The sequence below is a fragment of the Equus przewalskii genome, chromosome 29 (genome assembly GCF_037783145.1).
Source record: "Equus przewalskii isolate Varuska chromosome 29, EquPr2, whole genome shotgun sequence".
In the NCBI taxonomy this organism is placed as follows: domain Eukaryota; kingdom Metazoa; phylum Chordata; class Mammalia; order Perissodactyla; family Equidae; genus Equus; species Equus przewalskii.
The window spans coordinates 33,331,138-33,358,539 of NC_091859.1; the positions used below are offsets into that span (position 1 = coordinate 33,331,138).

Genomic DNA, 27,402 nt, shown 5'->3' on the forward strand with positions numbered 1-27,402 from the left:
AGTATCCATCACAGCTTCTCTGCACCAAGTGGAAGGAAATTTGCTCTCCCAAGGCAGTAACTCCTTTAGCCAACCAACGGTGGGCCTTTCTTCTGTGGGACTGTGGCCTCCTGACCATGAAGGGTACACAGCAGGCCTTTCCCTGTGCATCCAGCAAACTGGGTCATTTCCTCCTAGCACAGAGAACTCCATTTCCCAGCCCCCTTGCGTCTAGGCAGGGTCATGTGACTCATTCTGGCCACACCATTTGGTCATCACCATTTGGAAGAAGCCTGAGTCCCTGAATGGATGTGCCACTAATTAGACTGGGACACGGGTGAGCAATGATGCTCCTAAGATTTTCAGGTTTCCTTGTTACTGCCACAGAGCCCAGACTCCCCCAGCTAGATCAGACAGCCCAGCACTTGCAGGGGGCACGGCTCCCGTCCCCATCTCAGGTGAGTCCCTCACTCTCCTGGCTCAGCCTCCTCAGGGAGTGGGGATCAGCCTTCTCCACCCCCACCCTCTGTGAGAAGGTCTGGGTTCTGATGTCCCAATTCACATTCACAGTCCCTCCGGGGGTATCTGTCACTCTCATGCAGATCGGCTCCGTGTGGCCAGCACAGCATCCTGGAGCTCCCCAATGGAGTACTTAGAAATCAGACCTTGCCATGACATCCACTACACCCCCGTGGTCTTGGCCTCAGTTTCCCCACACACACCCTAAGGGCTCAGAAGGCCTTCCCCCTCTGATATTTGCAAGCCCTGGAAGGCATATTCCAGAGGGACTGCCCGCAGCCGACACCCAGCAGCCTGCACCCTGGCCCAGCCTCCAGCCTATATGTGACCCATAAACTCTCCTGGCTGAGTAAACACGTTTTATTGGGGCTTGGGACATTTCCTGGCCATCCTGCTCCCACCTCCCGTTGTCCTGCTCTGGTCTGGCCTGTTCCCCAGCATGGCCCCTCCCGGGGGCCCCCAATACCCATCCTTCAGCTCCCCTCCGCCCCCTGCCCGTTCCCCTGACACGTGTATGCTCGGTCTTAAGGAGGTGGAGAGTTTCTTCCCTTATCAGCCGTTCCTGCCCCCTCCTCCCTGGTTACACAGTAATTGGGAGCAGAACGCCTGGCAGGGGCAGGTCGATGCCTGTCAGCTCCCAGCCGGCAGTTTACTGGACACAGAGAAAGGGTCCCTTCAGTGCTGTCTCAGGAGGCAGGTAAGGGCGTGCAAGTAGGAAAGAAGCAGAAAGGACCCCAAAAAGAAGGAGGAGCCACCCTGGGCCAGGAGGCTGTGGGGAGACTTGTGAAGTGAGGTTAGGGAGAGGAGAACTGAAGAAAGTCGGGGCCAGACCAGAGACACCTGGGGAGGTTCAGAGAGCAGCACTCTGCCCAGCCCCGTCACGGAGAGAGAGCCTGGCAGGGACCCACTGAGCCCCTCCCTGAGCCTCCACCTACAGGACAGCAGAAACACAGGCTCCGAGAGGCCTCTTCTGGAGTCTTCCAGCAGCAGAAGTGAAAGGAGTCCAGGAGGGTTTCTGGGAACACTCCTCAAGCTGCGGTGTGGCCCTGGACTGAGTTGGCCACCTGGGGCCCAAAGGAGGCACTCCAGCCTTCCAGAGGCCTGTCCTGAGCCAGCAGGAAAGGGCCACGAGCCAGAGAAAGGGCAAAGGTGGACAGACTGCTCCAGATCTCCTCTGGGGGCAGGCTCCCTCTTCCTTCCGGATCTTTGCCTTGTTCCCCACTGGCAGTGACCCCTGTAGCCTAGGCTGGGGGCTGTGAAGGTGACCACCCCGGAGAAGACCCTTCATAGTAAGACTGAACCCAATTTGGCAATGGTGACCCCCTTGACACTGAGCCGGCAAGGGCTCTGAGCCCACGGGCACAGGGTACAGCCCATTCCGGGTCCTCCGACGGGACCTGCCTCCTTGATGCCAGGGGTCTTTTGAGGTGGCCCATGGAAGTCCCTGCAGAGATGGAGTTGTGCTTGGATAATCCGACATGAGGCTCCTCATTCTCCACGTCTGCCTGCCCTCTTGATTCCAGGAGTTTCAGAGAGGAAGTACGCACCCTCCTTCGACAACACCCTGGGCACACGCAAAGCCCCGCTCTGCCTCTCCTCACAGCTGCCCAGAGTGTGCCCAAGCCAGCCCTGCTCTCTGTGGGGTTATGGAGAGGAAGAACTTGGGGTGCTGTGAAGCCCCGAAGAAGCTGGGCCTGTCCTTCTCCATCGAGGAGATCTTAAAGAGGCCTGATGAGAGGAGCCATGTGGTCGGGCCGGAAGGGGCAGGTGGAGGGGGCACCAGGCAAGCAGGAGCTGCGGGCTCCAGGCTGGAGAGGGCCCCAGAGGACCAGCCCCAGGGTAAGTGGCTTCTGGTCATTTCTTATCCATTCCCTGGGTTCCAAGACCCAGCTAGGCTCAGGCAGAAAGAAAGCTGTTTCGTATCAACAGAAGACAGGACTCCAAAATTCAGAGAAGTCAGGCACTGAGCTTTCGGCCTAAAGACCTCTCTGTCTAGCCCAGACCGAGGGCCAGATGCGGACACCAAGCCTCAGGCAGGTGCAGAATGCAGGCACCCAGGGTTCGTTCCCGTAACCAGGCCGCCACTGAGAATGCTTGTTACCGTCTATTGACCCAGCGTTTACAGTGTGGCAGGCATCGTCCTGCAGGCTGTGTGTGTCTCCTCTTTAACTTCAGTAGAAAAGCATGGTTATCACAACTTCACAGATGAGGAAACTCATCCATGGAAGAGAAGAGGTAGGTGACGCCCCCAAACTACACAGCTAGTAAGCAGAAGAGCTGAGTCAGGACGTGGCACTGGCTGCCCCCAAACCCCTGCTCAGTCTAGCACATTCTTCTCCTTCATGAGCAGAGTTCATCCTGCACAGCTTGTAATGGCTGAAGCTTTGCCCAGGATCAGCCCACGCTGATCCAGGGTGTCCCTCAACCCAGGCCAGTGGCCCACTCCAGGGCATGTCCCCAAATAGCAATGACCAGGTAGATCTCAGACCCCTCCTTGAGAACCAGCTCAAGTAAGGGCATTGAGGTGGACACAAGCACCCTGCTATGAGTCAGGAATCCGCAATGTCGGGATCAGTTTTACCCCAGCCTGCTGTGTGACCCCAGGAAAGTCCCTTTCCACTCTGGCCTCAGTTTCATCCCCAGTGAACCACTTGGGCTGAGGGGGGAGGAAACAGAGATGGTGATGTCTCAAGGGTCCACTGGAGTCTGGTAGTCGATGAGCCTGGAGTATTTCACAGGACGTTCCCAGTTCTCACCTCCTTTCTGCCCCTTTAATCCAAGGAAAGGCTGGGAAGGAAGCTCGGGTGAGCCCGTGATGTCCTCTCTACTGTACACAGAGCGCCACCCGCTCCCCTCAGTCTAGTCTTCCAAGAGGGAGATGTGGGGTGGTGCTGAGCTGCAGACAAGGGGAAGACCCCTGGAGGCTACAGATCCCGTCCCCAGGGTGCCGGTGAGTTTCCCTGTAGCTGAGCCTATCAGTAGGAAAGCAGCTCAATCTTCAGAAGTTCATCAATAACTTGCAGGGAATTGAATGAGCATTCACAGAAGCAATTCTGGGGATCTAACCTGAGTGCCCCTTGCTGCACCTACATAAAACCCATGACCGTCCTCTCTGGAGGAGAGAGAGAGAGAATAAAAAGAGAGAAGAGAGAGAGAACAGGTTCACTCTCGCCTCCCAGAACAGCTTCCCTTCCCCTAGCCTGACAATAGCTGATGGCAACAAGGAGGCCACTCATTCCAGTCCCCCACTGAAGATGCTGGCATGTTCCATGTCAGCTATCCAGCTGGACCCAGAGCAGACCCCCCAGTAGGCAAAATAGCAGTCATAACGTCAGACAGTGCCCTGTGGCTCTCACGGCACCCTCACGGCCATTCTCTCGTTGAACTGCCACAATTGTGAGCCCCACCTCAGAGATGATTAAACCAAGAAGAGAAGATAAGTCACCTGCAAAAGCTAGTGAGAGGTTAGCACTAGGACTGAACCCTGGTGGCCTGAGACCATCCCCTCTAGATTATTCCTGAATGTGGCTTAAATCCATACATCTCCCACACTGCCAGACTTCAGCATTTCCGAAAGCCCAGTGAGGGTCCCACTGGTAGTTTTCAAGATGAGTTTAAGGGGTACGCAGACAAAGATGATTTATGTCGATGGTTCTGTAATTATTTCTACACTGACCTGTTTATGACACATGATACTGGTAATCCACTTGTGGTTATGATGTGAGGTTTGCTTTCAAAATAAATTTATTTATTTAAGCAAAACAAAAAAGTCTATCTGGGAAAATGCTAAGCGGATAATGATACAGAATGGATGCCAATGTGGCGGAAAGTACAAAGGTAACTTGCAGAATCTGCAAATGAGCTGGAGTCTGTGAGACCCTGGGCAAGGAGGGCCGAGAGGCGGGATTCCAGAAGCCTGGCCTCTAAGCTGTAGTCCAGCACCAATTCGCAGGAGGACGTCAGGCGAGACACTCCCCTTTCTGGGCCTCTGTTTCCGCATCTAGAACATGAAAGAGCAGAGCTAGAACATTCCTGAGGCCCCTCCCAGCTCTGGTACGCCATGACTAATTCCGCAACAGACTGCTTGCTGAAAAGCCTTGGCAGTTTCACCCGTGGTCATTTTCCACGGCTGAAGCTTCCTCTCTGCAGAGGGGGTCTCCACGCCAGGAGGGCAGGGGCGGGGGGCTGGGAGGGGCGAGCCAGAGGGCAAACCCTCTCACAGGCCTCCGCCTCTCCTGTCCTCACAGGAGCCCCATCCCCCAGGGCTTGCTGCTGCGGCTAATGCCCCTCCATCTCCCTGTCCTGCCCTCCTCCCGGCACGCAGGCCCCCTGGGGGAACGGGCAACAGGACCAGAAACCGTGTGTCCAGGGCCCTCTCCTGCCCCAGTAATCACTACAGAGGAATAAATTCCTCTTTGTCTCCAGGGAACACTTAAAGGGCTTCATGGAGTGGCTCACGGAGGCCAACTGGCAAGCACTATCTCTCCCTCCCAGGGACCTCCAGGAGCTGTGAAATGCAGCATTCCAGACCAGCACCCAAGACTCTGACTCTAGGTCCAGGGTGAGGCCCAAGAGTCTACAAGCTCTCCCAGATGATTCTAATGTAGGCGATCTAAGGACCACTCTTGGAAGTGAGGCTGAGGCCCAGGGAGGCAGGGCGGCTTGTTCCAAGCTGCAGGACCAATACGTGCAAGAGCCGGGGTCAGACCAGTTATCCAGGCCGAAGGCCAGGGCTCTGCCTCCCTCGTTTCTCCTGGCAGAGACCAAAGTCCCCCGTCCCCACATCTTCCCACCCTCCCCAGGCCTCTCATAATCTACGGCTTAGAACTTCCCGGTCTCAAGCCAATGGGAAAATCCAAGAGGGTCTCCCAGCTTGAAGGGATGCTAAGCCCAGCCACCTGCTCACTCGTCCTGAGAGAGTAAGCCCCCCGAAGCCCGGGCACCCTCCAAAGTCAAGGGAGCCCCAATCAGGAGGAAGATGCTTTGGCCTGGAGGCTCAGACCCTGGGAAGAGTCGTCTCTGCGCCTGTCCCACTAACGACCCTCTGCAGGGAAATGGTGACACCCGGGGGGGAAGGGGAGAGGAAGATGGACAAGGAAGAGACCACCCCAATGGGTTAACTGGTATGAGTCTTCCAGCCTGTGGGGAACCCAGATATATTCTCTGGTCTGTTCATGAGCCGCTGGGTCACTCAGTGAATAATTGCTGAGTGCTTACTCTGGGCCAAGTCAGGACTAGAGAGGTGAATAGAACCAGATGTAGTGACCACCCACCTGGCACAGGGTGGGGTCAGCAACAAGGAGAGTCCTGGTGACACCACCTTGGGGCAGTGCTGACTTCCGCCCATCTTACCTGGTGGAGGGGCCAGGGGCACCGTGGAAGTCTCGGGATTTGAGAAGTGTGCTGTAGCAGTGGTCAGCAGAGCTTTTCTGCAAAGGGCCACAAAGTAATTTTAAGCTTTGATGGCCAGATGGTGTCTGTTGCAATGACTCAACTCTGCCATCACGGCTGAAAAGTAGACGGGTGTGTTTATGTTCCAATAAAACTTTATTTATAAAAGCAGGCAGAGGGCTGGACTGGGCCTCAGGCTATAGTTTATCAATCCCTAATTTACTGGTGTGACAGCCAATGTCCTGCACAGACTGGCCCAGGTTGTCTCTCATCACACCCTCCCTGCCCCTCCAGGCACATGAAGCTGCTCTCTGACTTCCCATCTTTCCGGCCCTTTAAGTGCCTCCAAACCTCTCCCCTTTAGGAGCCCCTGCTCCTCCTCCGCCTTCTTTCTCCTTTCCCCCTTCCTTTCCCTCTTCCTTTCCCTCTGTATTAGCTTCCTGTGCCTGTTGTTACAAATTACCGCAAACTGAGTAGCTTAAAACAAGAGAAATCTATTCTCACGGTTTTGGAGGCCAGAAGTCCGAAACCAAGGTGTTGGCGGGGTAGGTTCCTTCTGGAGTCTCAGAGGGGACATCTGTTCCCTGCTCTCTCCCAGCACCTGGCGGCTGCCCGCAATCCTTGGCCGTCTGTCTTTGGCCTATTGACGCATCCCTCTACCATCCGTCGTCACCTGGCCTTCCCCTCGGGGTCCGTGTCAAATCTCCCTCACCTTTCTCTCACAAGGACACTAGTCTTTGGATGTAGGGCCCACTATAAATCCAGGAGGATCGCATCGCAAGATCCTTAATTGTATCTACAAAAATACTATTTCCAACTAAGGTCACATTCACAGGTACCAGGGGTGCAGACTTGGACAAATCTTTTGTGGGGGGAACACAACTGAACCCACTGCACCTTCCCTCACTTCTCTGCCCTCATTTTCCTCTTTCTCCTCCCTCCTCCTTGTCTTTCTCCTCTCCTCCTCGTCCTCCTCCTCGCCCTCCTTCCCCTTGCCCTCTGCCTCCTCCCCCGCACTGCCTGGAACCCCAGGCAGCAGCTCAGTGCTGCTCTGGGCGCTGGGAGAGGAAGCCCAGCACGGGGCTGTGCCAAGGTCTGTGGTGTGTCCTGTCACCTCGTGATTAATGGCTCTGGTTCTCAGACAGGTAGACCCAGGGGCTCCCACGAGAGCAGACAGGAGCAGGGCAGAAGGACACAGAGCTAAAAACTTGCACTCCCCCAGTATAAGCCTCCTCTCTCAGTCCCCACCACCAGAGCCACAACCTAATGTGGCCATGGGGACACTCCTACAGGGCTTGGGGGCACCTGGAGGCTGGTGCTGGAGTTGAGAACCTGGCTCAGTCTCATGCCCCGTGGGAGCACAAGGAAGTACAAAGCTTGACCCCCACCTGCAAAAAAAGGATGGTATTTGTGTGATTTGCCCCAAAAAGCTGACCTGAAGGAAAGGATTTGAGCACAAGTAGTTTATTGGGGACCTGCAAGGAACAGGGGCGTAAAGTAGTGGAATAAAACAGAGAAGAGAAGGTGGCAAACAAGGACGTGTGATAAGCCAGTGACCACTGCGGGAAACGAAGCTCAAATCCTCCGGGAAAAGGAGCAAATACGCTCCTCAGAACTATCTGGGCTTTTCGGCCCAGAAACACATATCCTGACGGTAGGAAGTGGATCTGGAGCACAGAAAGGTCAAAGGGAGACAAGCAAGGCATTGACAATGTGATGGCCGTCACAGGACCCCAGACTCTGAGAGCTGGGAGAAATCTAGTGGACAGAAGAGACTTACAGCATTGGCTATTATTTGAATTTGATTTATCTGTTGTGTTTTTCAACCAGACATGTCACAAAGAGCCACTGAATCTCTACTGAGTGGCAGGCATGGCCATTGCTGCACGGCAAATCCCAGAACTTAGTGGCTTAAAATCACCATTAACATTCACTATCTTACTCGCTTTCTGTGGGTCAGGACTTGGGGACTGACTTAAGTGGGTGTTGTGGCTCAGGGTCCCTCCTGAGATTGCAGGAAAGGTGTTGTTGGGGCCGCAGTCACCCAGAAGCTGGACTGGAATAGAGCATCTGTTTCCACAGCGGCTCAGCCCCATTGCTTGAGTTGGCGCCAGCTGTTGGAGGAGGCCTCGGTGTCTCCCAGGCAGGGCTCACCACGTGCAGCTTGAGTGCCCTCGCAAAATGGTGGTGGCTTCTCTCAGAGCGAGCCCTCCAAGAGGGAGAGAGCCCAGTGGAAGCTGCATCCTCTCGTGACCCAGCTTAAGACACTTCACAGCCGCGCTTCCACTGCATTCCATTTCTTGGAAGGGAGTCACTCAGTTGGGCCCAAATTAAAGGAGAAAAGAATTCAGGGAGGATTGTCAAAGAGCTGCGAACCTATCTTGCAGCCACCACAGGGCCTGAGATGGGAGCAGGGAGGGTGCCCTGCTCTTGTCTGGCTTAGAGTCTAGCAGGGGAGACAAACAGCCATCCAATGATCAGAAATGAAAGCATAACTACAACTGTGACAGTGTGGGGAGAGGGTGCCGTGGTACTCCGAGGGCCTGCTCCAAGGGAGGTTTGACCTGTCGGGGAGGCCAGCGCAGGCTTCCCAGACGGGTTCCTGATGGAGCTGCAATCTGCAGGCTGAGCAGAATGAAAGGGGAAGGCATTCCACACAGAGGGGACCCCAAGGACAAGGACTCAGTGGGACCTAGTGGGACGAGATATTCAAGGGTGCAAGATGGGGTCTGAGAGCTAGAAAGAGGCCAACCCATGCTGGGCCATATAGCCCATGGTAGGCATTTTTATTTTTGCTCTGTATCTCAAGAAGAATGAAGAACCCTTTTAGGGTTTTAGGCAGGAAAAGATGCAATGAACGGTATTAATGAGGACTCGAGGGTTCCAATCAACAAAAATTATCTTAGGTTAGCTAAAATAGAAAAGGAAATGTGTTGCCTTGGAGAAAATTAAGAGAGAGTTTCCCACACTAAGCAGTGGGGAGGGCAGGATCACAATGAGAGCCAAAACCAATAACGCCATCCAGTCTCTCCAGTTGCTTTCTCTCTGCGTGCTGGCTCAACTCTTTCTTGCTCCAGTCATCATTCTCCAAATGGCTCCCAAAAGCTCCAAGAGTTACATCAGCCTCCAGTGACTTCCCTCAGGCCCTCTAAAGTCCCAAGTCCAGAAGTCCCAGAGGAGAGATCCACTGGGACCCTCCAAACCAGTCCACCCAAACCAGTCAGCTGAGGCCAGAGGGGGAGGCTGAGGGAACTGTGTGTGTTTGGTCTGGAGTCTTCTTCTTGCTGATCCCCTTCTTGTTCACACTGTTCCATGCTGGCATGATGGTTCTCATTTCAGAGCCCTTGTAACTCTTCGTATGTCATTTTCAGTCCCCACATATGGAACTCTCAATGTTTCTTTATTTTTTTAATCAGAGGTGTGTGCTAAAGAGGTTTACTCCTCCAGATTCTACTTGTAAGGTGGCAGTTCTTAATCATTTTTTGGCCAGATATGGCTCTTCCCTCTCTTTATGGGGCCCTGTGGCTTTGGATGCCTCTGATCTGGGCTCTCTGCACACCTGCCACTTGGGCTGGCCTGCTGTATGTATTTTCACAGAGAGAACAGTTAACTTCCTCCTCCGTTCTCGGCAGGAAGAGTAACTACATACAGGTTCCCCCATTGGACAGAAACAAGTTCTGTGACGTTTCCTGTGTCACACCACGAAACGTCCTCCGGCTTCACAGCTTGTGTTGTCTGACTGTTCCCCCTGCATGGTCGCAAGTATAGATGGGAGAGAAAGAGGGGTGTGTGGGGAGCGCACACATACACATGCAACTTCCAGCAAGAAAAAGTTACAAGTGTTGAAACAAGATGGTACTATGAAGGCACAACGTGGCTGTCACCACCATGTCCTCAGTGCCCATCCCCACTCTCTCTCTTTTCCTAAGCTCACTGTCATGAGAGTCACGTTGTCATGACACAAACAAACATAGGAACCTGACAAAGTGCTTTGAGAACACAGAGGAGGGAATAATGGACTCCAGCTGAGGCCCTCCAGGAAGGCCTCAGAGAGGAGGTGACGCTGAGATGACGGTCAGGCAAAGGGGAGAGGGCACATCAGGCAGAGAGAAGCATGTGCAATGGCCCAGAGGAATAAAAAGGAATGAATGGTCCTTTTGAGAAACAAAGGAATTCAGTGTGGCCGGAGTCTAAGAATCATGGAGCCACGTCCCGGAAGATGAGAGAAGTGGGGTTGACTTTGGTCAAGCCAAGAACTTTGGCCTTTATTCATGGTCATCAGCATTTTTTACACCCACGTTTGGAGAATTTCAGGCTTCCCCGAGACGCCTGATCAGCGCTGCCCTTGATGAAGGGGGTTGAGCAAGCCGCACCCGGATCCCAACACACACACACACACATGTCAATCAAGAAGCTTTACTCCCGTTTGCTCTGTAGGGTCTCCTGCACAATTTCCCTTAAATAAACTATACAACTGCTACTAAAGAAAGATTTATACAAATGAAAAGTGCGAGGGGGGGTGTGTGGATGGACGTATTGGAGAACAGATGCTGAGGTCCTCTCGTAAGACATATCATGTAAGCGAGGCCATCCACATCGCAAGGACGTGAACACGCCTTTCCGCCTCTTGGGGAAAATGACAATCCTCCCACCGCTGAGAGAGACAGAGGGAGGGAGCCCCAGCCCGGCCATCCCCGGGAAGCAGGGCAGCAAATCCTTTGCCGTTGAGCTTTTCAATGGTCTTCTCTCAATTCTTTCTTTTAGTGATTTTTTTTATTCTCATCTCTTTCCACGCTAGCTGCCTTCTCTTTGTTGTTATTTATTTACACATCATCCACGTTTATTGTAGAAAATGCAGATAAACAAAAAGAAGGCAAAAGAAAATGTAACTATAACTCTTCCCTCTCACTATCCAGTAATAGCCACGTTTTGTGTGTGTGTGTGTGTGTGTGTGTGTGTGTGTGAGGAAGATTGGCCCTGAGCTAACATCTGTTGCCAATCTTTCTTTTTTTGCTTGAGGAAGATTGTCACTGAGCTAGCGTCTGTGCTAATCTCCCTCGATTTTATGTGAGACGCTGCCACAGCGTGGCTTGATGAGCGGTGCTAGGTCTGCGCCCAGGATCCAAACCCGAGAACCCCAGACCACCAAAGCAGAGTACATGAACTCAATGGCTATGCCACTGGGCCAGCCCCTAGATTTTTTTTTTTTTTTTACAAACATGGAGACTGGTTTACTGCAAGCTGAAAGTTAGCACTCTTTACTTAAATTTATTTTTTTTTAAATCTGCTGTGTTTCTACCCAGAGATCCACAACACACCTCGGTGGGAAGGAAACATCTGATTGATTTGAGCTTTGAGGGATGAGTAAGAGTTCTTAGACAAAGGACAGGCATTGCAGACTAGGGAGAAGTGAGGACAAACACCTGTAGGATAAAAGGGTGTGACCAACTGGGGGAATCTAGAAGTGATCAGATGGGACGGAAATAATGGAAATGAGGATTGGGGAGAAGGCGGATGATGCTGGAAAGGGAGAATGTGAAGAGCCTTGAGTGCCATGCCAAGGAGCTCCTCGCTTTGTAGGCTCTGGGCACCAGGGGCCTGTAGCAAGTCCATGACCAGACTGGAGAGGAGAAGTCTACCCCGGGAGACTACTACCCTGCACCCCACCCATCATGACCAGGAGGTGTCCTCAGCCTGCAGGAGGGCCCCAAAGGGTACCCTGGATCTCCTCCATGCTGAAGCCACTGCCTTAGGAAGACAAGGACCAGGGCCATTTCCAGACACACTGCCCAGTGCAAAGCCCCCGGGACCTTTAGCTGAGCAACCAGGGCCAATTAGCAGACCGCAGAGAAGGAGCCATCATGGGAGGGAGCCGAGCGCAGAGAAACATCAGTTTATAATTAGGCGGCCTAATCACCTGTGTAAACTGTGTATTTCTTATGATCGATGTGCTAAAGGGCTCAGGTTTAATTAAGTTCTGCTGACTCGCTCCCTTTGAAGATCCACTGAAATGTGATTCACAGCTCGCACTATTAATAACAGGAGAGGAGCAACTCGAAAGGGGTGGCAGTTCGCCGCTGCCCTCCTCTGCCCTCTCCCCACGCCCCTAGCCGTGTCCACTCCCAGTGCCCTCGGCCAGCCACAGTGAGTGGGCTGCACTCTGGCCACTCACTTCTCAGCGTGTCTGCCAAGAAGCTAGTAAGGAGATAGTGGACCAGGACTGGAACTCAAGGATTTTCTCATTCCCAATCCAGTGTTCCTTCCAGGGTTTGGAAAATGGAGCCCGACACCCCCATCATCCTCTCTGAGCAGGGACCCAGGACATCTCAGCCCTTCCCGATGATTTAGAATCACATCCCGTGCACGGAGAGCTCCATCAATGAGCTGGCATTTCCAGCTTCTTGTTTAATGAGGTCCCTTCTGCTTCCAAAATTCTACAGGCTAAGTTCTGTATTCTTCCTGCTTCTGGGTTCCAGATCCCTTTATGCTGTTCTCTTAACACCCACTGTGGTCTGTTACCCAAACGTCAGCCCTGCTGGCCCCTCCACCCACTCCTAGCAAAGTCTCCTCCTGCACATGGTGGAGAAACAGAAGCGAGGACCTTCACCTTTCCTGAGCCAACCCCTCAGACACTGCTCTTGGCCATCCCGCCCTGCCCTGTGCACCATGGGCAGCTCTGCTCTGCTCTGAACCACCACCCACAGCTCCTGGGCACCAGACACCCTCCTTCTCCAGCTGGGCCCCATACTTCCAGGTTCCCCAGTGCCATCAAAATTGTTCTCTGTGACTGACAGATACTTTCCTTCTTAGAGATATGTGGCAATTAGAGGAAATCGCAACACAAGGAGAAACCTAAGGTTAGACCCAAAATATGACTTTTTCAAGAATCCATTGGGAAAGGCTCTAAGGTAGCACCATCCAATAGAGCTTTCTCTAATGCTGGAGGTGCTCTGCATCCGTGCTGTCTCGTGGAGTAGCCACTAGCACACGTGGTTCTTGAGCTATGGCTAGTGTGACTCAGGAGCTGAATTTTTTATTTTCTTTTCTTTAAAGAGCCACATGTAGATAGTGGCTACCATATTGAGCAGTGCAGATCTAAGGAGTTAAACTTAAGTCCGGCCTCAGATGCCAAGCTTGCCTCCCTGACTCCAGGTTCTAGTCTACCTGTCAACTCTTCCAGTTGGGTCTCGTCGGGAGCCCCAGTCACTGAGGGTGATCTCAGCTCTAGGCCCCTCCTTCCTAACACTCCTTTTTATATTCTCCAATTTGTGGTCATTCAGTCTAGAGTAACACCCCAAGATGGGCTGTATGGGGACAGTCAGTGTTGACCATTAACACTCCAAGGACCCACGGTTGGTCTCGGGGGAGAGTCTTCGGCACTCTGAGTCCTGTAGGCTGGTCCATTTGGGGCTCAGCCTCCACCTCCCCACCAGTGTGAATTTTAGGCACCCCTCTTTATTCCTGGAGATGTCACTACAGCTTCTTGGACACACACACACGCACACACACACACACCATCATCATCATCTCTCAAGGACGTTTATCCTGAGAATGTATAGCTCAAAGCTAATGAGAATAGACATTTTTCTAACTGGCCCATAATTTGCTCACAGCCCCCTCTCCATGAAGTCAGCAGGCACGTTATTATGAGAGTGGGCTTAGATGCTTTCCTTCTGCACCCCACCTCCAAATTATGCCCTTCCGGTCCTGCTGGAAATAGAGAACAGTCATACATATCTTAATAGCTGCTCTCTTAGTTACAGAAATGGAAGCTTTGAAATCATTCTCATATTCAGGAGCCTACACTTAGTCATAAACCCTTGTTAGCCTAAGTTTCCTTCTGGGAAAAAAGGAGGAGGCGTCTTCTTTTGTTATAATCTGCATTCTGTTTCCAGTCCTCTGTTCTCCATGTTGCTGTCTTTCCTCTATTCTGGTTCTACACTCTACATTCTCTGCTCAGTATCCTCCACCCATGATTCTATATTCTCAGAAGCACCACAGCTCCACACTGTCCTTGACATCTCAGCAACCAACCTAGAATCTTCCATTCTGTGCATTTTTTTTGCAGTTACCTATAGAATTTCACTGTATCATCTAGATATACTATCATCTAGAATGCTGCCCTGGTGAATGAATGAATGAAACACTGTCAGCACGGCTTGCTCATTTGTGTTCTCCTGCAGACAGGCCCTCAGTGCCTATCAGATACTGAGAACAGAGAAGACATTCAGTAAGATCTTGGCGAGGCAGTAACATGGGCCATTTCTCTCTGTGTCAGTTCTGATTGGGTTCAGCTCTACCCCTTAAATACACCACCAGCTCTAAACATAGAATAAATATCTCTTTAAAAAAATAAAATTAAAAAGTAGGGTGGACTCAGGGAGAGAAAGGGAGATGGAGAAGGAGAAAGAGATCAGAGTCTCCTACCATGGGTGGTTCACAATGCAAGAGCTTCCTCTAGTGGGGAACGATGTTTGAAGTTTCGCTGTCTGTGACTCCCAGGAATCTTCCAAGAGTCAGAAAAATGAGTAAAAGTACTCTGAGGGGACAAAAAATGGATTAACAACAAACATGAGGTGTGGTAGGAGGGGTGAGAGGAAAGCAGACTAGGAAAGGCCGTCTCTACAACAGAGGCATTGGGCCTGGTTAATCCCAGAGATGAAGACAGCTCCTTCAGCCAGCAGACTTATCCTCAGGGGGAATCTCTCCTCTCTGGCCCCCTCCCTTTCACCAAGCCAGTTGGTCCCCCAGGCAAGCCCAAGGCAAGGTGGTCTAAATCATTCAGCCCCCACCTGAAGAGAAAGAGAATTACAGAACGTCCGAGTGGGTTGGGCCTTCGCCACTTGATCATTCAACCTCTCTTTCCTCCTCCATTCTCCAGATGGGGAGACTGAGGCCCAAAGAGTAAATACAATGCGGTCCAAGCTGTAGAGTAGAGGCAGGAACAGAGCTCAGGTCTTCTGATGTCCAGCTCAGTGGGTTTTCTACTATCCAATGATTGCAGGATGGATAATAAGGACAAAAAAAAACACACAAAGTTAGTTGAACTCTTCAATTGTTAAACCATCACAAATGAAATCTCCTTTTCATTCGGTGTCTCCTCCAATTCATAGCTTGTGGTGGTTTTACCTCTTACTTGGGGAAAAAAGACTGAGCTGAGTGGAGTAAGGAGCCCTTGGGGGAGTTAGGTCCTCACCCCTCCCTAGAGGAGCTTCAGCCCTCTCCATCAGCCCATCTGAGCTGTGACATCAGACAGCGTTCACAATTCCAGACAAATCTCCAGCCTTGTTTATTCTGAAGCTGTCTTATCTGCCCAATGGGATTGAGAGCGGAGCCTGAGTTTCACATTTATTCATTTACAGCAAATAATTATTAAGCTCCCACTAGGTGCCAGTTACTCAGCTAGTCTAAGATACAGTCCCTGTCCTCCAGGAGCTCACAGGAGAGAGAGAGAGAAAAAAAAAAAAAAAAACAGCAGGCAAGCACGAGCTTCCCTGGAAGGGTTTGAGTCCTCCCACATGAGTGAGTGATCCTGGGACAGGAATTTTTCTTAAAGCGATTTTTCTTTATGAGAAAGAAATCAGGAGCTCTGTGATCAACTAGAATGAAAGGAATTCTACTGGCCCCAAGAGTGAAGGTGATTTGGAGAAGGGGTTGTTTCTTTCCTACAATCCCTAAAACTACATCACAAGGACTTTATTCCAAGTAACACTAGAACTGTAACCCTGTCCTCAGAAATCCACGGTCAGGGAAACAAACCCATCACCAGCCAGTGTGGTCCTTCCTCCAATATCTACAGTCCCTGGGCCCCAGTCAGGAGGTACGGGCAAGGTTGGTTGAATCTCCCCATTGCAAATGGGTGATCCTCCTGACTCTCTTCGCTTGCCTAGCCCTTCTCCAGTGCCGCTTTCCAAATCCTTTCCCTCCCACCTCCCCCATTCTTTGCTGAGGACCTGACCTCCTGCTCTCCTATCCCCCAAAATTCAATTATATATATAGTGAGCACTTCTGACCAGCCTGTCCACAGTCTTGCTCCATCGAGCAGCCACCAGAGCCCTCTCTCTTGCTTCCTCAGTTTCTCCTCCTCAGTCTTTGGACATGCTCCAGGCTGCACTCTAGAGCTTCTCCCCAACCTCCCCTACCCCTTCTAGCAACTTCTCAAGATACAAATATAAGATCTTCTCTTACTGCCCCCACTTCATTGCAAATGTTCACACCTCAATCCAATTTAATTCAACATATATTTGTTCAAGTCCCTACTAAGTATCAGATGCTGTATTGGGTGTGTCTGGGGATAACATATACCTGATTCCTCTTTACTTGGCTTCTGCCATCATAATTCGACCCAAGTGGTCTTCCTGTGGTCCTCAATGACCTCCGAAATACCGAATTCAGGACCACATGCCTCAAATCCATCTTGAAACAATGCAAGCTAAAAATACATACATACATACATACATACATACATGGGAGTCAAGGTCATGGCACCTGGAACATAATGGGTGTTCAATGAACACATTGATCTTTTCTTGCTTTTCTTCCTCTTCTCCCTCTCTTATTTTTAATTCTATGGCCACTCCTTTCTTTCCAAACCTCTCTTCTCTCACAGTTTCTATGGCATTACATGTGTCTGAGCTCCTCCATCTTAGGTCAGATTCCCAAGAAAACAGGCTGAGACAGAGATTTGCTGGAGACAGTTTACTGGGGAGTTTACATGATGTTATAATGTTCATGGTTTTTCAACCCCCTGGATCATACATTTCCTCTCCAGCCATCACCTGCAATGCTTTCTCCACATGCCCAGAGAAACTTCTTGAAGAGTTGTCTATAGTTGCTGTCTCCTCTACTCCAACTCCCCTTCTCTCCTCTACCCACTGCCAGGTGAGCCCTCACTGTCTCCATTCCGTGGGAACCACTATGGTGAGGCTCCTCAGTATGGCCAGGTTCATTGGCCACGTTTCTGTCCCCATCATAACTAATTACTCACAGCATCAACACAGCTGAGCCTTCTTTCTCTTCTGTCCATGTCACCGCACCTTCCTCACTTTCCTCCTACCTCAGACAGCTGTCCTTGGTCTCCTTCTTTGGCTTCTCTTGGCTCCCTCACTGAACCTCTGCATGGTGGAGGGGCCCCAGGCTCACTCCCAGAGCCTCCGCCATTCTTCACGTACACTGCCTGCCTAAGTGATCTCACCCGTTCCCACGACAGCAAAGGCCAAGTATATGGTGACGATTCCCAAATCTGAGGCTCAGTCCTGAGCTCCCCTTTGAACGCCAAGCTTATATATAATCTGCCTATTCAACATACCTTCTTTTGAACAGCCAATAGGCATCTCAGACTTAAGATATCCAAATCGAATACTTGATTCCCCATCACACGTGCGCACACACACACACACACACCTTTTCCCCTCCCAGTTCCTCCCAACTCATTAAATGGCTACACCACCCATGCTATTGCTCACACCAAAACTTTAGTGTTGTCCCTGATTTCTCTCTTTCTCTAGCCCAAGATCTAATCCATCAATATGCCCTGGAAACTTCCATCCAAATCGTATTCCATGGTCAGCCCTGTAACTTCTCCCTATAAACAACTTCACCAGAATGACAGGAGAGAAGGAGTCTGGTGGCCTAAGGCTCACCTCCCACCGCTAAAGGAATTTGATTCTCTTTCCTACTTCCAGTGCAAAAAAAATTCCAGAGAGAGGCCCCAGTAGGTTCAGTTCAAATCTGGAACCTCCTCATCTCCTTGGATCAATCCAGCTCCCATTATAACTACTTGGTGGGTATGTGGGAAGCATGGTTTCCAAAAGGAGGGGAGTGTTTGCCCCAAAAAAGAGGTGGTGCTGGGCAAATAAATCAGTAAGTGCCCACCTCATTCAATTAGAGCAGCAACCACCGTGTATTCTAAGTCACGTACAAGCCTGTCTGCATCCCCCACCTCACAAGATGAGGAGGTACTTCCAGACGGAGACCATGTCTCCATTGGCTCTGCAGCCCCACTGCCTAGTACAGTGCCTGGCAGGATGCGTACGCTTAATAAGTGTGAAGATGAATGAATGATATTGCTAGCAAGCGTGATGAAGCCGCTCTACAGTAAGAAAGATCACCCAGAGCTAGAAAGACTGGGAAAAAATTTTGGAGATTATAAGAGTGAATTTAGATGTTGAAGAACCAGTAAAAATCACAGAAACTGTAAGCCAGCCCCAGTGGTCTAGTGGTTAAGATTCAGCGCTCTCACCACGGCCCGGGTTCGTTTTCCCATCATGGAACCACACCACCCATCTGTCAGTTGTCATGCTGTGGTGGCAGCTCACATAGAGAACTAAACTAACAACTAGGATGCACAACCACGCACTGAAGCTTAAAAAAAGAAAATAGAGATATTGATTGAAATCACGGACAAGAGGAAGAGACCCTGAGCAAAACCAGAGATAGGCGCGTATGGGGAGTGTGGAGACAGGAAGTAGACCAACCTGAAAGAAGCAAGGTGGGTGGGCTGACAGAGTAATGGAGGCAGGGCTGGCTTCACAGTGCAGTTGCATGGGGCCGCATGCTCAGAAGGAGGACCAGTGCTTGGGGTTTAATGCTTACGGTCACTATCTTGAAATCCTTAATAATTTTATGTTTGAATCTGTGTTTTGTAAACGAAGTTCAATGAACCCATGGAGCAGGCACCAGGGGCCTGGAACCTCAACTTACGCTCAATGCCCAACTCACCACCCCCCTGTTTCCCTGGGATGGGCTGTCAGCCACCTGTTTCCCCACCCCTACCTAAGGACCGCTGCCTCCTCCATCCTGTGAGGGGTTGGTTGGGGGGCTGGGGGGCTGGGGGCCTGGATGCAGATGCAAGGAGGGTCGCGGTCAGGCACATGCACCCTGGCACAAAGTCAAAGGGTGGGCCCTGGGTCCCTGCGAGGGTCCACACTCACCCTGTTAGTCTCCCTGTGCCTGAGGGAACACAACCTTAAATAGCACATAGAAAATGCCCTGAGAGAGAGACTGTGGGATAAAAGAAAAGGCTTTTTCCTGTTTTTTGAACAAGGAGCCCCACATTTTCATTTTGCACTGGGCCCCGCAAATAATGTAGCCGCCCCTGAGTGGACATGAGGCCAGACAGATGGGCCGGAAACAGATTGTAAAGGGCACACCGCTGTGGAGTTCTGTCTTTACTTTGAAGACCAGGGTTGGCAAACTTTTTCTGTAAAGGGTAAATAATTTTAGGCCTTGTGGGCCACACGGTCTCTGTTGCAACTACCCAACTCTGCCATTATAGCGCAAAAGCAGCCATAGACGGTCCCTAAACCAATGGGCGGGGCTGTGTTCTGATAAAACTTTATTTACAAAAGCAATCCGTGGGCCGGATTTGGCCGGCAAGCCATAGTTCACCGTTCCCTATTGCAGACAAGAGGGAATCCTTGAAGGTATCTAAGCAGCAGAAAGGACAATCAGAGGAGTTTCTAGAAGGTTATCCTGGCCTCACTGTCCAGGATGGATGGGAGGGGGTCAGCCTCGGGGCAGAGTTTCTAGGAAAAAGAATAGTGCAAAATCCAAGCACAAGGAGCCGGTGGCCAAGACTCGGTGGCGGCAGCAGGGGTTGAAAGGGCACAACAATGCATCCCAAAGCGTAACCGAGGCACCAACACCAAGGCCACTAACGTAGCTTGGACCCTCTTCCATCCAGGGGAGAGGAAGAGCAAGCGGAGAGTCCGAACCACCTTCACCACAGAGCAGCTGCAGGAGCTGGAGAAGATGTTCCACTTCACCCACTACCCGGACGTCCACATCCGCAACCAGCTGGCAGCCAGGATCAACCTCCCAGAAGCTCGTGTGCAGGTACAGCCGCCCCGACTCTCAGCCCCCGCTAATGCACTTGGGGCCATGGTGAGACATCATGGATCCTCCGGGTTGCCCCACCTGAAATTTTACGTTGGCTTTATCCCATAAGTACAGCCGTGTTCACAAAATATTATGTTCCGGGAAATGAGGTCCCCATAGTTACAAAATGGTTTCTCTCCTCGGGGGGCGGAAACGGAGGGAAGGGGCATCAGTGATGGCCATTGATATCTGCTTCTACTCGCTTCTTGTCCATCTAGCTACAGTTCCAGAACATCGTTCACCATGCAGCCTCATTCACAAAATAGGTCTTGACAATCTAGACCAGGAGTCGACAAGCTTTCTGTAAGGGGCCAGATGGTAATTACGTTAGGCTTTGTGGAACCATACGGTCAGTGTCGCAACTATTCAACTCTGCCGTTGGAGCATAAAAGCAGCCGTGGTTTACAATGTGTAAACAAACGAGCATGGTGGTGTTCCAGCAAAACTCTATTGATGAACACTAAAATTTGAATTTTGTTTAATTTGCATGTGTCACAAAATATTATTCTTCTTTTGATTTTTTTTTTCCCCAACCGTTTAAAAATGTGAAAACCATTCATAGCTCATGGGTCAGGCTAAAACAGATGGAAGGCCAGATTTAGCCCACAGACCCTGTTGGCCAATCCCTGGTCTAGACCACATGGGTATCCCTTTGAGGCAGCACGGAGCTGTGGAAAGGACCGGGATCCACGGTCAGAGACCTGGTTTAAGCACCCGCTGCCTAATCTGTATCTGTAATGTCTTCACTCTGGGGTCTCTCTCGCTTCATCTGTGGTTAGAAACGTAGCGGCCTTTCATCAATCACCAGGCATACACCCTCTTCGCACATCCCCGATTTTGCAAATATCACTCTGGCAGATCCAAATCCACCAGCTGCACTGTTGGACTCTCTCTAGAACAATTTTCTAAGTCACTCTTCATGTTTCTGTTTGTTTGTTTTAGCAAATGTGATGGACTCATTCGAATTCAAAATCTGAGCCAGGGCCCAGGTCAACATCCCACTCTTGATTTCATCTCCACCTCCTTTTCCTCTGGCTAAGGACCACCCCTGTCTTTGACTTCTCCCCTTCTTCTTCCCGTTTGGAATCAGTCACCGGCCAAGTGGGTGCCACTTCCGTCTGCTGTAAAGCCCAGAATTCAGCGGCTGCCTCCGCACAATGAGCTGGTACAAGTGGCCACTGCTCGGGGCCGATCAGGGCGCTCAGGAACACAGGAAGCATCAATGTTCAACCTATAGATGCCAAGGGGCCCACAGGGGTTGCAAACTTGTGGTCTGCCGGCAGGAAACAGCCCAGGGTGGTTTTATTTGGTCTACACAGAAAACTCAGAGCTGTCACATAAAAATCAAGATTTCTGCCTTGGAAATTGGATGAGCCTGCCATGTTGGGCTCACATTTCCAGTGGTGACTGTTGGCGGAAGCTGAGAAGCTGGCCGCTTTAGGCTCTGTACACCACAGACCCCACCACTCCCAATTCTGTAGCAGCCCGCTGCTTCACCACACATAAGCGCCGGCCCTGTAGGTACTGAAGGTTGTGATCCCTGGCCCCCTCTTGGAAGGCTCACCTCCAAAGTCAGAGAAATCAAGGATGTCGTGGAGCTTGCTGGACTGTGAAGGGAAGGTCCCTTCGAAGGTGCCACTTTTCTGCATTTGGGGGTGGTACTAGATGGAGAAGAAAAGCCTTTTGCTTATCTCCATCCTCTGTCGTCCTCATCCCAGATCTGGTTCCAGAACCAGCGAGCCAAGTGGCGGAAGCAGGAGAAGATCAGCAGCCTGGGGGCTCCGCAGAAGCTGAGTGAGGCCAACATGGCCCCGGTCACAAATCTGGACGTGGCTGTGAGTGGCTGGGGGGTCCAACGGGGCTGGGGGAGCCATTGTTTGGGAACAACCCACCCAGGCCCAGATGTGAGGAAACGTCTCCGGGGCTCTGTCTACGTAAAACGTGCAAGGGGAATTGTTTTAGAAAGAGCGTTGACAAGGAAGCTCTGGAGGTCTATGGGACCTGGGACAAGCCACTCTCTCTCTCTGTCCCTGTGTCCTCACCTGCTGAGTGACAATCACAGTGCCTCTCCCTCCTCCAGGGACCGGCTTGTATTGCTTGTGCCGAGTTTCACAGTTCCTGGAACAGGGTCACGGAGTAAAGGGCAGGGCACGGAGGTGGAGCATGTCCACTCTGGAGTCAGACTGCCCGGGTGAGCAGCAGGGCTGCCTGGAAGACTCACTGTGCCCCTCAGAGGACAGTGACAGTTTTGATGAGGATGAAATGACTGAGAGGTGAAGGAAACTTGGCACCTTGGAAGTGCTCCCTGAGAGTTAGCTGTCCGCTGAGTCAACAAGGATTTGGAGCATGTATCGGATGCTAAACTCTGGGGAGAGAGCGGTACACAAAATAGAGAGTCCTGTGGTTAGAGGTTGATGGGTACCCACAGTGATGCTGTGAGGCAGGATTTTTCGTTCATCCCTTTTTGCCAATGCAGAAACTGGGCTTGGAGAAGCAAAATGACTTTTGCATATCAAACAATTGCTGTAAATGCCGGGGTGAAGACCGAGTTTCTTGGCCCCCAAGGCACGCGCTTCTACCCAGGTAGGTCCCCCTGCCCACCCAGAGCTGCCCAAGTCATGGGGAGGGGTTGGGAAGCTGCGGGACTGCCGCGGATAAGCCTAGGGCTCACTTCTCTCTCCTGACCTCTCCTCATGACAGGGCCCCCTGCTGCCGCCCCCTGCGCTGCCCACGCTGGCTCCTCCCGTGGGGTGTTATCCTCCCGCTCAAGGTCAGCTGGCCTCTGCCTGGTTCCCTGCCCGGGTCACCCTCCTGCCACACCACCCATGGGACCCCCATCCTCTCACGAGCCCACTCATCCAACAGACCTGCATCCTGGTACTCCGATTCCTTCCACCGCCACACCCCAAGTGGGGCAGCATCTGTGCCACTTCAACATAGGGACCAGACGGATATCCTCTGCCCAACGGAGCTGCTCTCCTCCCCAGGTGAAGGAAGGTGGTGACAAGGTGCCCCAGGCCTCTGGGGGAATCAATCTCACCATCCAAAGATGGCCCACAGCCCCCAAAGCCACCCTGAGCATGCCCCTTGGAAGGTGGCATCAGACTCAGCAGCAAGGTGACCAACTAGGGAGCTCCCGTCTCTCCTGGCCAATGTTGCCCTCCGGCTCAGATGACAGAGGCTGTGTGAGATCTCAGAACAAGCTCTGGAACAAGGAGGTTGTCCTCTTATACACGTGCTTCCTCTAACTTGCTGTGTGACCTCCAGCTGGTCACTCGCCCCCTCTGGACTTCCTCTGGAACACGAGGCAGTTGGACAAGATGACTTTTGAGGGCCCTTCTGGCCCTGACTGTGGTGAAGTGGACCATGGTGAGAACAGAGGGACAGAGGGGACCAAGGAGGGCTGTTTGTCCATTTGTTCATGGCGCACTTATTGAGCACCTACTGATTGCTCCATAAATGGAACTGGATCTCGAGATGAACAACTGGGTGGGCAACGGAGCTCAGCCCAGGGGGTCAAAGGGACAGTGCTGACCTTCCCCTGCAAAGAGAACATTCACCCAATGACCTTGCCGTTGGCCCAAGTCTAAAACACGCTGTGTGGCTTTGACATGAATGATCTAAAGTGGGAGAGGAATATAGGGAAAAAATGTGTTTTAATTTAAATAGAATTTGGCGCTTTGGTTATTCTGCTGGATTAGGGAGAGATGTTGTCATTTCTGATCTGAATGAAAAGTAAGACAGTAAGCTCTTTTCAGAGTTTATCTTCCCAGGACTTGTGCAAGGGGCCCAGGGAGAAGGCCAGCCTCTCACTCTGTCCTGGAAAGCCCAGGGTTTCGTGTGACTCTGCTGTTTCCTTGCGGCGAGACCTCGGGCAAACCGCAGACGCTGTGGGCACCTCAGTTTTCACATCTGTAAAATGGAGGTGGTGCCGCCCACCTGGCCTGCCTCACAAAGTGACCAGGAGGCTCTGAAAGGAAGCAAGAGGGCTGTGCAAGGTGTGAGGGCTGGGCCCGCTGTGGGGCGATGCTGTTGCTCCCAGAGGCCACCAGGGAAGTGGCTGCCTTGGATCCCAGCCCTGGGGTAAGTCGCTCCTGCTCATGCGGGGTCGGCTGCTGAACGCCCGTCTGCGTCGGTATCTCTGGGACCCTGGAGTTATCTGGAAAGCGTTTAGAGATACAGTAACATTTCTTTAATATCCGTTGACCTTTAATAGTTCAAAGCCTTCTTCTTAAAAGGCGGAACAAGCCATAGACGGTGAGCAAAGAGCAGAAATAAGAGATTCACAGGAAAAGCATACAGACGGATACTAAACATATGAAACCCTTCTCAATCCCCTCCATGATCTAAAAAGTAAATAAAACAGTAATAAAATACGTTCTTTTACCTTTCAGATTGGCAAATATTTCGAAGTGTTGGCGAGGGGTTGATGAAGTACTCACTCTCATATATAAGGACGGATGAGTTAGCAAATCATTTTAGAAGATAATTTGACAATTATTAATATTCTGAATGCAAATGTTTTTGACCCAGTAATTCTATTTGCAAGAATTTATCTGATAAATACACATGTATGTAAATAGGGTATACGAAAACGTTCGTCGAGACTCGGTGACAGCAAAAACTGGAAACCACCTGATTAGGACACAGTTGAGCTGACTATAGCATATTCACCCAGCTGTTAGAAATAATGAGAGTGATTGAAACATACCTGATGGGAAATTGTCACTGGACACGTCTTTAAATGGAAAAAGCAAGTTACAGAACAGTAGTATGGTCTCATTTGAGTAAGAAAGGGATAAGATATCTTCGTATACAAAAACTTTATCTATATGCTGACGGTTTCTACATAAGTTAGCTTTTGCTCCATAACAAATCACTCCCAAACTTAGTTGCTTGAAACAAGGATTTCTTTGGCTCACGTCTCTGGCTTAACTGGGTTCGTCATCTGATCTGGGCCAACTTGGCTGATCCCAGCTGGACCTGCACGTGTGTCTGTGGTCAGCTGGTCAGTTGATGGCCACTGGGCGATCTAGGATGGGCTCACTCCCAGGTCTGGGTTTGGCAGGCTGTTAGCTGGGGCGACAGGGTGATTGGGCCACGTGTCTCTCGCTAGGCTTCCTCCTATGGTCACAGGATTTCCAAGAGCACAAAAGCAGAAGGTACAAGGGCTCCTGAGCCCTCGACTCAGAATTCACTCGTCACTCCTGCTGCTTTCTATTGGTCAAAGGAAGATTTGACTGTTGGTGGAGGCCAGCCCAGATTGTAGGAAGATACACTCCTCTTGACGAGAAGAGCTGCAGAGTGCGTGGCCGTGGTTATAATCTGCCATGACTCTCGAAAGTGTATCTCATCCACGTCTCTTTCTTGAATTCTCTCGACACCTCCACTTGAACGTCCAATAGGCATCTCAAGCTTAACACGTCTAAAAGCAAACTCTTCTGTCCACCCGGACCTGCCTCCTCCTGCCTCAGACTCCCTTCTCAGCAGATGGCAGCGCCTTTCTTCTAGTTGCTCAGACTGGATTCCTCAGAGTGCTCTTGAGGACTTTCTTTCCTAATGGAGCGGCAAGTCCAGCGTTAAATGCCACCTCCTTGTTGCCAGCCACGATCATCTCCCCGCCATCTCCCTGGGTCCACCGCTCCCCATCCATGCTCTATTCTTCACTCGACAGCCAGAGAGATCCTGGGTGAATGTGAGTCAGACCATGAATCTCAAAACTCTCAAGTTCTTTTCTGTCTCACTTGAAATAAAGTGTAAGTCTTCCCCACGGAGGACCAACATAGAAGGTCCGGGGGCTCCTACTGCTTCCCCCAGGGTGCCCTGCCCCAGCCATGCTGGCCTCCTCCCAGCGGCAGCTCCAAGGTGCCAAGCACAATCCTGCCCCAGGGCTTTTGCACTGACTGTCACTCTGCCTGACATATCCTTCTCTAGCTATTCGCCTGGGTCGCTCTCTCACTTCCTCCTGGTCGCCACTCACATGGTACCCTAGAGCCGTCCCTCGCCGACCATCCTATCTAAGTCACCATGCACATCCATATTCTGTCACTCCCCAGCCCCGTACCCCATTTTATTCTTTTCGTGGCGTTCATCAACACCTGACGTATTGTACATTTATTTATTTATTGTCTATCGCCCAGCACTGGAACAAAAGCTCCATGAAGTCAGGGTCTTATCTGATTCAAACACAGCTATGTTCCCAGTAACCAAAACAGGGCCTGGCACATAGCAGGCACTCAGTATTTGGTACACGTGGGTGTGCACACATACACACGTGCACACACATGTCTATATGTTCCCAGGAAGTTCTTAGACAGATACACAAAAAACCCAACAGCAATTCCTTCCAGAGAGTGGGCGGGTGGTATGGAGATGAATGGAGAGAAATGTTTGTTTTTCTTGCTGCCCTGCAGTGTTTGAATTTTCTGCCACAACTATATAATTTTATAAATTAAGATGTTAATAAATAACAATGAATGTTTTCTCTCACTTCTCTTGTGCTTTGCAATTTTGCTAGCAAAGAAAATGTTTTCCTGCCTCTTGTGGTGCTGAAGGGGTCCCCTGTGGGGAGGCGGGTCACCCAACGAGCCACTGCTGGAAAGCACAGGAGGGAGAAGGGAGGGCTGGAAAGCTTTCTCCAGGGGCAGTGGGGGCAGACGCAGGGGACAAGGAGAAGGGGACAGAGAGCTGTGGGTCTCCAAGCAAAGGAGATCAGGTCCATTCACAGGGAAAACAACACGCAAAGCAGGTGGGTCCAGAATCAGATAAGAGAAGCTGCCTGGCCAAGGGTTGTTAGAGGTAGGATGGATTGTTAAAGAAATCTCCAGGGGAATAAATGCAGAAGACGGTCAGGTGGAAAACACCCCTTATAGCAGTTAGGCAAGAAGGTGAGTCGCTGCCTTGCTGTCTAGGAAGAGGGCTGATCCACATGTAAGCAGTGGCAGCGGCTGAGTGAAATCTTCTAATAAATGTGTGAACCTGGTATTACGGGAGATCTAAGGATGAGGCGCCAGAGGCCTGGGTTCTAGCGTCCTGTTCATAAGTGGACCATCTGCAGAACCCCTCAAAATACTGGATTCTCTTTGACAAGGTTGGAGCCCCGGCTCCGTGCTCAGAGCTTTTATTTCGGTCTACCTGGCCCCACCTGATCACCAAGTCTGGGCTCCTGCGATGGAAGAGGCAGCTCCAGTAACTGAAAAAGTCTGGGGCGGGGGTGGGGCAGGATGTAAAGCTCAGTTACGTCTCCAGGCCTCGTTCCCATCTCTCCACTCTGCCTTCGTCTGCATCAGCCAGACTCAGGTTCCCATCTCGCCAACTTCACGCCGAGGGAAAGAGACTCTCTCTTTCCAAGGCTTATTGCAAAGCGCTGGGCCTGAGTGCCATCGGCCATCCCTGAGGCACATGCCATCCCTCGATCCATCCATCCCCAGGGCTGGGGTGGGGGTACAACATCCTACGGCTGGGTTACAGAGCACCCCAGTGTGCAGCCAGAGGTAAATTCAGGTCTGCCAAAACCACATGGATTGAGAGTGAAGTTACAGGGGAATCCCCTGGAAAAATTAGGATGCTGGTACCAGAAGAAAGGGAAATGGATTCTGGGTTGACAAACAACCGGCGTTCACTCCAGAACTCAAA

At 51.3% G+C, this 27,402-nt stretch overlaps 1 protein-coding gene and 1 long non-coding RNA gene across 2 annotated transcripts; one reads left to right on the top strand and one right to left on the bottom strand.

Moving 5' to 3' along the window:
- The first annotated feature begins 957 nt into the window (after positions 1 to 957).
- Positions 958 to 25,670, top strand: ISX (intestine specific homeobox). Its single transcript, XM_070599166.1, has 7 exons — positions 958 to 2,337; positions 19,574 to 19,725; positions 21,486 to 21,602; positions 22,244 to 22,350; positions 22,468 to 22,676; positions 23,035 to 23,136; positions 25,600 to 25,670. Exons 1-7 carry the CDS (start codon positions 2,145 to 2,147, stop codon positions 25,668 to 25,670), a joined length of 951 nt encoding a protein of 316 aa, XP_070455267.1. The 5' UTR covers positions 958 to 2,144.
- LOC139080185 (uncharacterized) lies at positions 7,348 to 15,805 on the bottom strand. The gene is made up of 3 exons (XR_011534467.1): positions 14,682 to 15,805; positions 14,317 to 14,428; positions 7,348 to 9,637 (listed from the first exon to the last, which is right to left on the bottom strand). It is a non-coding gene; the product is annotated as an uncharacterized lncRNA (long non-coding RNA).
- Positions 25,671 to 27,402: the final 1,732 nt, after the last annotated feature.

What these genes read in the sequence shown, in the direction of transcription:
- ISX (XM_070599166.1), top strand. Translation starts at nt 2,145, where the DNA reads ATGGAGAGGAAGAACTTGGGGTGCTGTGAAGCCCCGAAGAAGCTGGGC. An exon ending in AGGCACGCGCTTCTACCCAG is followed by an intron (nt 22,351 to 22,467) that starts GTAGGTCCCCCT and finishes TCCTCATGACAG; the next exon opens with GGCCCCCTGCTGCCGCCCCC. An exon ending in CTTCCACCGCCACACCCCAA is followed by an intron (nt 22,677 to 23,034) that starts GTGGGGCAGCAT and finishes TGTGACCTCCAG; the next exon opens with CTGGTCACTCGCCCCCTCTG.